Below are 11,628 nucleotides of genomic sequence, written 5' to 3' on the forward strand. Positions count from 1 at the left end.
AATACACGTTAAGATTATTAATTAAAAAAAATTACATAAAAATATTATATAATTTAAATTTTTAATATATTTATTATTTTTTATTTAAAAACTCAAAAATTTAATTATATCAATTGTAACTTTAACATGTATTTATTATTTAAACAAAAACAAAGTAAATGCCTCTAATAACATTATTTTGATTATTTATTTGTGATGTGTCAATGTGAGAGTGTTCATAGTTGGTGGTGCCGATTCAGATATATTAAAAGGTTTCCCAGTGGTATTTATTTCTCTTCTAAGTGTGCATGCTACATTAAGTCTTCTACTCAATTTGATAACACAATCATACATATGGAGTACAGCAGCAAAATAGTTAAGTGTCTAGCTGATTAATATTATATTCTTTATAAAATTTATAAGATTTGTATTTTTATTTCCTTTATCATATATTTATTAACATTTTAAAAACTTTTATTAATATTAACTATAATATTTTTTTTGGTTCAATCCAATTGTAAACACTGAATAATACCTCAAGCAACCGTGTCAAATTAAACATTTTTAAAATAAAAAAATCTCTATTGAGAAAATTATATCTTCTATAAAATCTCAAGCTGAAAACTCAGGTGCAGTCGACTTTACATAAAGTTAATAGCTGAGAGCCGTTAGATGAAAATTTAGTCAAATCAGTCAAACCATCTAACAGCTCTCAACTATCAACTTCACGTGAAGTCGACTACACCTTAGTTTCTACCAAATCTCAAATATTTACAATTATTTCTATAAAGAAGGATATCTCTAATTATAATAACAAGATAAGGGCAAGTTGTTTTTTTATAAGAAAAAGATAATGCATTCCTTGGATATGTATGTATATATATAGAGAGAGAGAGTCATAATTAGTATCTTGCAATTTGAGAGTGTAAAGTAGCTTATTAAGAAAACATACATGAACCAAGTGAAGCAAAAATGAGATCAAATATTGTGATTGTTATAACAATTCTACTACTTCTTTTGTTTACATTGCTGCCTCTTGTAGAAGGTAGAAGGCCACACCACCAAAACAAACAAGAAGAATGGAAAAGATCAAGAGACAAAAGAAGCAAAAAAAGATCATCATCATCACCAAATAATTGTGACCCATTTTTCCTTTATCTATTTGAAACTTGTGGCCAATGGCCTTTTCCTATTTCTCCTTGCCCTCAAAACCCATTTGATCAAACACCAACACTAACACCAAAACCGCCGCCAATAGTATATCATTATCCATCTCCTCCGCCACCAATTACTTACACACCAAGAATCACACCTCCACCACCACCACCACCACCACCACCAATAGTCCAATATTTTCCACCACCATTACCACCTTCTCCACTGCCACCATTGCCGCCATCGCCACCTCCATCATTGCCGCCATCATCACCACCCCCTAAGCCTATTATTATTATTGCATGTCCACCACCACCACCACCACCATCACCACCACCTGCTGCTCCTTGTTGTCCATTGCCACCAATTATTATACCTTGTTGTCCATTACCAACTCCATCACCAACACCATCCCCACCACTACCATTACCACCGGCTCCACCGCTAGTCCCATCGCCGCCGCCACCGTTGCCATTCCCCACACTACCACCGCTAGTAATTCCACCTCCAATGCCAATTGCCTTTGATCCTCCCACACAACCATCATTTCCATGGCTATCACCTCCAAACCCCTTCATCACCAACCCTTCTCCTCCAGACACCTTTCTACTTCCGCCGCCACTTGTCCCCACGTTTTGGACACCACCAACGGAGTTGCCACCGCAGCTTCCGGTGCTGCCGCCACCCATTGATCCATTCTCCTCATCACCTCCATTTCTATCAACTCCAACACCAACTGTTCCAGATATTTTCATTCCTTCACCGGAATATCCAGGTAACCCTCAAGAACCAACACCATTTTTTTCAACACCTTCACCGGATATTTTGTTGCCACCACCTTTGGTTCCAGAGCTTCCGGATCAACCACCGACTTTTACTATGCCAGATCAACCACCGGCTTTTACCATGCCGGATCAACCACCGGCGTTTACCATGCCGGATCAACCACCGGCTTTTGCTATGCCGGATCAACCACCAGCTTTTACCATGCCGGATCAACCACCAGATGTTTTTTTTGCGCCGCCGGAACTACCAGAGGGGCTTGTTCCTGATGAGACACGGGAAGTGCCACCATCGCCGGAAGAGTTGTTGCCACCACCCTTAGGAAACTGACGAGTCCTTCCTTCCTTTATTCGGTTTTTTTGTTTATGTTTTATATGCTCTCTCTTTTTTTTTTTATAATTTCCGGCGATAAATTCTATTATATATGTGTATAAATAATATGCTCATTCTATTAAGTGTACAAAATTAAAATAAAATTTTTTATTATTTAATAATATTTCTTAACAAATATTATTAAAAAAATTATCAAATAATAAGAAAATTTTAATTTTAATAACATTTACATTATCATTATAACCACATGCATATTAGAATTTACAATAATAATTAATGGGGAATCTAACTTTTCTTCGTGCTTGTGATTATGATTCAAATTTCATTCAACAATACGCGGTGCTGTAAGAAGTTGGGATTTGAAATTGATAATTGTCAAATGTGTACTCTATATATAATAAAAAAATAAATATTATTTATATATCAAAATTATCTACTAAAATTAGTTATTAATGTATTTATGTATAAATATACGTGTAGTTTAATTTATTTATAATGTGTATTTGTATTCTAGCATATATTTTATATTGGTGGCTGATTTTGGTGTACAAGTAACATAACCTAATCAAAAATGCTATTTGTACACTAAAATCAGCCACCAATGTATTTATATATAAATACATGTGTAATTTAATTTATTTTTAATGTATATTTATATTTTAACATATATTTTAGACCGTAACTAATTTTAGTAGCTGATTTTAGTGTACACATAATATAACTTATATATAATTATCTATATTAGTACTAATATATTACGGTTTTAGACAAAATAATTGCTACTTATATAGTAGTTTTATTATGAGTTAAGTATTTTTTTTGTTTCAAATGTTTGAGTTTAAAATTAAAAGTGTCTTCGTTTTTTTTTAATTAAAATTATTTTAAATGTTACAAAATATTATAAAATTGTCATTTTTTATTTCAATTTTATTTTTTTACTGAATTATCTTTAACTATTAATAACATAGAATAATATTATACATTTAAATTTTTTTATTAACTAAATTCAATTAAGTTAGTAATATAACAACAATTAATTATGACTAATATTATTTTAAGTCTTATTGTTTAACTTAATTAAACTTAGTTTGCAAAAAGACTTGTAATTATAACATTACTCTATAATGTATTAATGTGAAGTGTGTTTAGTTATAATAATTGGATAATGATGTTACCATAATAAGCTTAATTTTGTTTTTCCTTTCCATATCTTAACACAGAGTCATAGACCTTGATCTTAAAAAGTTAAAAGAAAGGCTGATACCAAAACAGGATTGGCTTCAAAGTTAAGAGTAGGAGGGGGTGTAGTACAACTGTACAAGTGATGATCCAAGATAGAATTGGCTTGATAATATGAATAAAAAATGTATGATGGGGATGTTTAGCATCTTGATGGAGTGTCAAAAAGTGCAGGCTGCCATGACTAAATTTTGAATTTTTATTTTAGAGAGTAAATATAATCTTCTACCATTGAATAGTTTCTCTCTCATATTTATTTTTGGTCCCACCTATAAAATAAATAGTAAAAGATCATACTTTACCCTTTAAAATAAAATTCAAACTTTAAAAAATCAAAATCCAGACCGCCAATTGTTGATTACAGATTTACAATATTTATTGTCATTGGAGAAGAGGGAAAAAATTAAAATTAAAACTAAAAAATGTTTAGCTTATGATAATTAAAATTGAAATTGGAAAAGTAGGCATCATCGACCATTCTAGAATCAATGAAGATTGGCACCATCAATGAACTTGTTTCTGATTGAAGGAGCCATGGATGCCGGGTTGTTTCTGATTCCTCTGAGGATTAGGTCTAAAAATCATAATCTGTCTTGTTATTGTGAATGTAAAACTTGCCTCATATATGTTGAACTAGTGTTTTACAAATTTCCTTGTTATATGAATATGAATATGCCAACCTTGTTATATAAATTACATGAGATTTTTTTTTTAAAGCAAAGATAGAATATTCGAATCCGCAACCTTTTAATTGAATATGTGAAGACTATGTCATTTGAGCTATAATTCATTGACGGAGATCTTTTCCTTTTGTAATTAGGATTTGAATTCCATTTGATTCATGAGTTATGTTGCTACTATTAACATCAACATTCAACATACCTTATAAAGGATTTCATGCTCAATTATCACAATTACAAAAAAAAAATTCAAATGTTAAAGTAGATTTTGTTTTCAATAGAAAGTCATCTACTTTCAATTAAATAACCTTTAGTTAGACATTGGCCGGCTAGAAATTTAAAAATTTTTTAGCCAAATAATTTAATTTTTATTAGGTAAATTAATTTTGAACGTCAAATGTTTTTATCAAGGATGATTAAATTTGGTTAGATTAATTCAATAATATTTAAAAAAATAAAGTTTTACATACAATTTTTAAAAAATTAATAATTAAAAATTATTAAATAATAATTTAATCAAATTTATTAAATTATCTAATAATTTTTAAATATTAATTTTATATAGGGTAAATGTTCAGTTTGGGTAAATAACTTAAATAAGTTCTTTTGGAAAAGGAGCTTAAAGTATAAGGACTTTTATTAATAGTAGCTGATAAATAAGTTATTTTGTGTTTGGATTTTTAACTATAGGAGTACTTATTTTAAAGTTGTAGCGTTTGGATAAATAACTCAAAAAATACAATTTTTTTGACATAAGAGAATGGATATTAAATTTTTTTAAATTGTTTAGACTCATAATTTAAACGAGTCTCTTTCAAGAATTTTATTTTTAAATTTGCCCAACCAACTTTGTTAAAATGTGTTCCAGGTCTATTTCGAGCCATCATCTCTTCTTTACATATTTTCATGAATATAACAGTATTTCGTTCATTCCAATTAGCTTTAAATTTTCTTCCGGACTTGCCACTTTCATGAATTTGTTGGGGAAGAACATAAAAAAAAGAAAATTATAAAACTAATTATAAAAATAATAGCAAGTTGTATAAAAATAAAATCACATATAAAAAAATAAAATTAAAATCACATATAAAAAAATAAAATTAAAATCACATATAAAAAAATAAAATTAAAATCACATATAAAAAAATAAAATTAAAATCACATATAAAAAAATAAAATTAAAACTGAGATTTCATAGCATACAAAATATTCAATACAAATTTAATAATAAAAATAGAATGATAAAATGATAAAAAAAGAAATACCTGGAAGGAATACATGGTTCAGATGGAGCAGAAGATGGTGGTGAAGGGTCAATATTTCCAGCGGATGAATCATTACGTGAAAATGGTGGTGGAAGGCTAACACTTCCAGCAGATGGAACATTGCGTGTGAGGATGATGGTGGAAGGCCAGTGCTTCTAGAAGATGGAACCTTGCGTGAAAATGGTGGTGGAGGGCCAGTATTTCCAGAGAAACAGGAAACATTTTTCCACAGAATCAAGAACGAAAGTAAATTTTTTTGTTTTGAAATCAATTTTTTTTTACGGAAGTGATAAAATGACTTATCAAAAAGAGAAAGTCATCTATTTCTACTTCTTCCAAAAGCTATGAATTAACTTTTCGGAAAGTTAAAAGCTCTTCTTAAAAATAATGCCAAACACACTTATCATAACTTTTCATAATTCAAAAGTTAAAAAAAGTAACTTTTGTACGTTCCCAAACGGGCTCAAAGTACTAAATTGGTCCCCTACGTTTGGGTGTAATTCTGTTTTGGTCTTTAAGGTTTAAAGTGTCTTATTTGAATACAAAAAAGTTTTATTTAGTTTCAATTTGGTCTCACCGGAGGTCAAAGATAAATAATTAACGAAATATCTTATATAAAAGCAGTATAAGAACAAGATCTATAATCTAGAGAATAAGTACAAATTTCAGAGGCACAAAATTATATTTATTTATCATTTTTCTTATAATTAAAATAAAATATTTTCTATAAAACTAAAAAAAATGTTAAATACATGTATTGATGTATTTACGGTTGATTTTGTGCATCTGGAGTTTGTATTTATTCTCCAAATTATTGACCTTGTTCTTATACTGTTGTTATGTAGGATATTTTATTAATTATTTATCTTTGACCCCACAATGTGACTAAATTAAAACTAAATGAAACTTTTTTGGATTCAAATAGAACACTTTAAACTTTAAGGACCAAAACAGGATAACGTAGGGGACTAATTTAGTACTTTATCCTTTTATATAAAAATAATTACATATAGTGAAAACTCAAATACAGTTAACTTTGATAAATAAGAACTGATAGATAAAAATTTAATCAAATTATTTAACAATTTTTAACTATTAACTTTATAAAAAATTAACTGTAGGTGAATTTTCACCATTAAATGATTTAACTTATTTGATTAAATTTTCATCGAACCACTCTCGACCATAACTTAAACGTGAAGTGGAGTTCACAGTTTTTATCTTTTAAGCGGAGACTGATTTTGTATGTAGTGAAAAATTTGAAACCAGTCAACGGAATCCAATTGAGTTTCATCTCATCTTCATCTTCCTTCATTTCACAGTTTCCACTCATCTATCTCCCAAGTCCCAATCCATGTCAATGTCCTCGTCATCTTCATCATCAGATTCTGAATCTGAATATTCAAACCTACAACACATACCAGATGAATGCTGGGAATCAGTTTTCAAATACCTCAGCGACCCTCTCGATCACGAATCACTCTCCCTCGTCTCAAGCCACTTCCTTTCCCTCACCAACCGCCTCCGCACCTCCCTCACCGTCTCCGACCATGTCCTCCCCTTCCTCCCCGCCCTTCTCTGCCGTTTTCCCAACCTCACCTCCATCAACCTCACGCACCACACCGGTGACCTGAACGAGCTCCTCTCCCAAATCGCTTCCTCTCACTTACCCTCCCTCCGTTCCCTTGATCTCTCTCATCAACCCGCTTTACCTTCAATTGCGTTGAGACATTTCTCTCGAAAGTTTCCAGCTTTGAAGTCACTCAACTGTTCCTTCATGGATTCACTTACCGACAAAGATTTGAACTTAATTGCTGAGTGCTTCCCGAACCTCGAAGAAATCGATATTAGTTACCCACGGATCGCAGATGCGGAATCTCGTGTAAAGGCCTTGGCTTCAGGGTTTAAGAAGCTCCGAAAGGTGAATCTTTCAGGTAGTCACACTGTTTGGTTCTCTTCTATTTTTGATCTGTGTAAGAATTGCGAGTTTCTAGAAGAGTTAGTTCTTCTTAGTACGAACTTCATTGGCCCAACAGGTCCAATTGGATTTGCAAATGCGATCCTCCAGAGACCTGAATTGAGGTCTTTGGCTCTTGGCTGTTCGCATGTTGGGTTTATGAATGAGGGTGATGTGATTTCAAAGTTCTTTGAATTGGTGAGTTTGAAAGAGTTTACTTGTCTTGAATTGTCTTATTCGCCTTTATCTGATGAGTGTTTGTGTGTTGCTGCGGAAGAAGGCTTGCCATTGAGGAAACTCTCACTGCCGGGTTGTTTCCAATATGGATATGGTGGGATTTCTTCCTTGTTAAGAAATTGTAACAATTTGCAGCATTTGGATCTTCAATGCACAGAGTTTCTTGATGATAGGTGTGTCATTGAGCTGTCTATGCTTCTTGGTAATCTGAACTTTGTGAACCTTAGTGAGAATTCGAATCTTTCTGATTCGAGCTTGTTCGCCATCATCCGGAACTGCCCTTTGATAACTGAGATCAGGATGGAGAGAGCTGGTGTTGGGAAGCAGAAGGTGGAGAAGGATTGTTTGGTTGTGAATTCTCATTTGAAGTTTCTCTATTTGACTCGCAATTCGTATTTGGATGATGAAAGTGTCGAGATGATTGCTTCGGTTTGTCCCAACTTGGAGACAATGGATTTGAGCTATTGTGAGAGGGTTTCGGAAGGTGCTGTTGAAGTTTTGAGGAGGTGTTGTAAGATTAGGCATATGAACTTAGCTCGATTAGGATCAGAGCTGTTTTGGATTGACTTTGAAATTCCTACACTGTGTTCGTTGAATTTGTCATGGTTGCACATTGGTGATGAAGAACTCTCTCTTATCTCAAAGAGATGTCATAGGTTGAAAGAACTAAAACTGGATTTTTGTCAAAAGATCACAGCCAATGGGGTAAATCAGGTAGTGGAAAATTGCAAGCAGCTAAGGGTGATAAGCTTGTTTTCTTGTGAGAAAGTGGCTGCTGATGTTGTTGCTTGGATGGTGTTCACAAGGCGATCGTTGAGAAAAATAATTGCTCCGCCTCGATTTCATCTTACTGAGGGCCAGAGGGATCTCTTCCTGCGGCATGGATGCATTGTTTCCAGTGATCTAACCAATGTAACTGATTCATCTGCAAGGAACTATGAACCTGAGTTGTTGGAGGCATTTTTGTTTCCTTGAGTAACTTGTTTGAGAAACAAAAGATAGGGAATGCTTCTAAATTGTATTGTTTCCTTTCTATGTGTTTATTGAGGAAGAACTTCTACACTTTCATTTTCTGAACCTGAATTGTTATTGCAAGTTGTTTAAACTTGGAATGAATGGTATATGATGTATGAGAAAGCTAACATTTGTTTAACTAGTATCTTTGTTGTAGAGATTGGCAAGAACACTAATAGTTTTGTATCAAGTGGCTTTTTATAATCTTGGTTTGAATTATTCGGACTATAAACACTGTCCCTCTGAAGATGGATGGAAAAAAAAAAAAAGAGAGGAAACTGTTGTAAAATAAATAAAGATATACTAAATATAAAATAAGAAGTATAAAACTAGAACGTAAAGAGAGAGATAATTGATTTGTTTATTGTGTATATTCCTTTGTCTCAGATCATGCTTTTATAGACGTACAGAAGTTTGCTTTTCAAACTACATTTATTCTGCTTCATCCTAAGGACTTGATCCTTTCAACATAAAAAATGGGTTGCCTATTAAATAGACATCCATTCTTACCCTATCCTAGTCACAACACTCCCCCTTAGATGTCCATTTAGGATTATACCTTGTTAAAACCTTACTAAAGAAAAATTCACTGGGAAAAAAACTTTAGTGAAGTAAAAAGAGTACAATATCCTTTGTGATAGGGACTGTCTCATTAAAAACTTTGTCAAGAAAAATTCAATGGGAAAAAAAAATCTGACCAAGGAAAAAAGAGTACAGTCTTCCCGTCTTGTCGACATCATTTAATATATCGAAATCGGCGCATCCCAATTTGATGTACCAATTTTTCAAAGAAGGATTTTGGGATTTGTAAATAAATCTGCCAGATTGTCACTTGAGCGGATCTGTTGGACATCAATTGTCCCTTGATTTTGAAGATCATGAATAAAGAAGAATTTGGGAGAAATATGCTTTGTTCTATCACCTTTGATGTATCCGCCTTTAAGTTGAGCAATGCATGCTGTATTATCTTCAAACAGGACAGTTGAAGCTATCTTATGATCAATCAGTCCACATGATGACAAGATATATTGGATCAAACTCTTGAGCCAAAAACACTCGCGACCTGCTTCATGTATCGCACGTATTTTAGCATGATTAGAGGAGGTTGCTGCTATCGTCTATTTCGTAGACCTCCATGATATAGCTGTACCACCATATGTGAACAAGTATCCTGTTTGAGATCTTCTTTTGTATAGATCAGACAAGTATCCAGCATCTGTATAGTCAACTAGTTGTGACTTGGATCCATAGGGATAAAACAATCACATATCAATCGTTCCATGAAGATATCGAAAGATTTGTTTGATTCCACTCCAATGTCTTATGGTTGGAGATGAACTATATCTTGCTAGTAAATTCATAGCAAATGATATATCGGGTCGTGTATTATTAGCAAGATACATTAGTGCTCCAATAGCACTAAGATATGGTACTTCGAGACCAATAATATCTTCACTTTCTTCTTTAGGACGGAATTGACCATTTTCCACATCCAAAGATCTTACGATCATTGGGGTACTTAGTGGATGTGACTTATCCATATAAAATCTTTTCAAGATCTTTTCTGTGTATGTTGTTTGATGAATAAATATTTCATTTTTTATATGCTCGATCTGCAGACCAAGACAAAATTTAGTCTTTCCAAGATCTTTCATCTCAAACTCTTCTTTTAGAGTTTTTATAATTGTTGGAATCTCTTCACGAGTTCCAATGATATTTAAATCATCAACGTACAAGACAATTATAATGAATCCAGATGCAGATTTCTTTATGAAAACACACAGGCAAATATCATCATTCTTGAATCCATTTTTGACCAGATACTCGGTAAGACGATTATACTGCATTCGTCTATATTGCTTTAGACCATATAAAGATCTTTGCAATTTAATTGAGCATAATCCCTGTGAATATTCATTGGATGATTTAGACATCTTTAGTCCTTCAAGAACTTTCATATAGATATCCCAATCTAATGAGCCGTATAAGTATACTGTTACCACATCCATTAAATGCATATGCAGTTTATGATATTCAAATAAACTGACCAAATAACGTAATGTTATTGCATCCATTACAGGGGAATACGTTTTTTCATAATCTATACCAAGCCTTTGTGAAAAATCTTGTGCCACAAGTCAAGCTTTATAGCGTATAACTTCATTTTTCTCATTTCGTTTTCTCACAAATATTCATCTGTATCCAACAGGCTTTACATCTTTTGGTGTACGGACTACAGGTCCGAAAACTTCACGTTTTGCAAGTGAGTCTAATTCAGCCTTCATGGCTTCTTTCCGTTTTGGTCAATAATTCATTTGTCGATATTTTTCGACTGATCTTGGCTCAAGATCCTTACTTTCATGCATGATGTTTAATGCCACATTATATGCAAATATTTTATTGACAATTTTCTTATTTCGGTCCCATTTCTCTCCTGTAAAAACATAATTTATCGAGATCTCGTCATTTTCACAATTTTCAGGTACCTGAACGTCTTCTAACGTTAAAATTATATCAGAATTTTAGACAACTACATGTGTCTTTACTATGTCTTTTCCAACAGGAATAGTATTTACCTCTTTTCTCTTTCGAGGATTTTTGTCTTTAGAACCGACAAGCCTGCCACGCATCTGGCGTGTATTTGCTTCGATGGCAATTTGTCCAACTGGGACATCAATTTGAATTGAAGCATTTTCCGCTGGTATATAAGACTTGATTATCCTCTTTGTATCAAAAAATTGATCAGGCAATTCATTTGTTATTCTTTGCAAATGTATAATCTTTTGAACTTCTAGTTCACATTGTCCTGATCGAGGATCTAAATGCATCAAGGATGATGCATTCCAATTAAGTTCCTTTTCAGGACGCTTATTCTCTCCCCCTAATGTTGGAAATTTTGATTCATCAAAATGATAATCCGCAAATCGGGATTTAAATACATCTCCAGTTTGTATCTCAAGATACCTCACTATAGAGGGATAATCAT

At 32.7% G+C, this 11,628-nt stretch overlaps 2 protein-coding genes across 2 annotated transcripts; one reads left to right on the forward strand and one right to left on the reverse strand.

Annotated features, from left to right (window-relative positions):
- Positions 1-1,271: 1,271 nt before the first annotated feature.
- Positions 1,272-1,889, reverse strand: LOC110275074 (glycine-rich protein DOT1). Its single transcript, XM_021130608.1, has 2 exons — positions 1,511-1,889; positions 1,272-1,420 (listed from the first exon to the last, which is right to left on the reverse strand). Exons 1-2 carry the CDS (start codon positions 1,887-1,889, stop codon positions 1,272-1,274), a joined length of 528 nt encoding a protein of 175 aa, XP_020986267.1.
- Positions 1,890-6,788: 4,899 nt separating this feature from the next.
- On the forward strand, positions 6,789-8,603 carry LOC107463835 (uncharacterized). The gene has a single exon (XM_052253915.1). It carries the CDS (start codon positions 6,789-6,791, stop codon positions 8,601-8,603), a length of 1,815 nt encoding a protein of 604 aa, XP_052109875.1.
- Positions 8,604-11,628: the final 3,025 nt, after the last annotated feature.

The sequence above is a fragment of the Arachis duranensis genome, chromosome 9 (assembly GCF_000817695.3).
Source record: "Arachis duranensis cultivar V14167 chromosome 9, aradu.V14167.gnm2.J7QH, whole genome shotgun sequence".
In the NCBI taxonomy this organism is placed as follows: Eukaryota; Viridiplantae; Streptophyta; class Magnoliopsida; order Fabales; family Fabaceae; genus Arachis; species Arachis duranensis.

Bases quoted from the DNA above. Each gene is read 5' to 3' on its own strand.
- LOC107463835 (XM_052253915.1), top strand. From the start codon at position 6,789: ATGTCAATGTCCTCGTCATCTTCATCATCAGATTCTGAATCTGAATAT.
- LOC110275074 (XM_021130608.1), bottom strand. From the start codon at position 1,889: ATGAAAATATCTGGAACAGTTGGTGTTGGAGTTGATAGAAATGGAGGT. The intron at 1,421-1,510 runs GTATAATAATTG...TAATAATAATAG, and splicing joins AGTTGGTAATGGACAACAAG to GCTTAGGGGGTGGTGATGAT.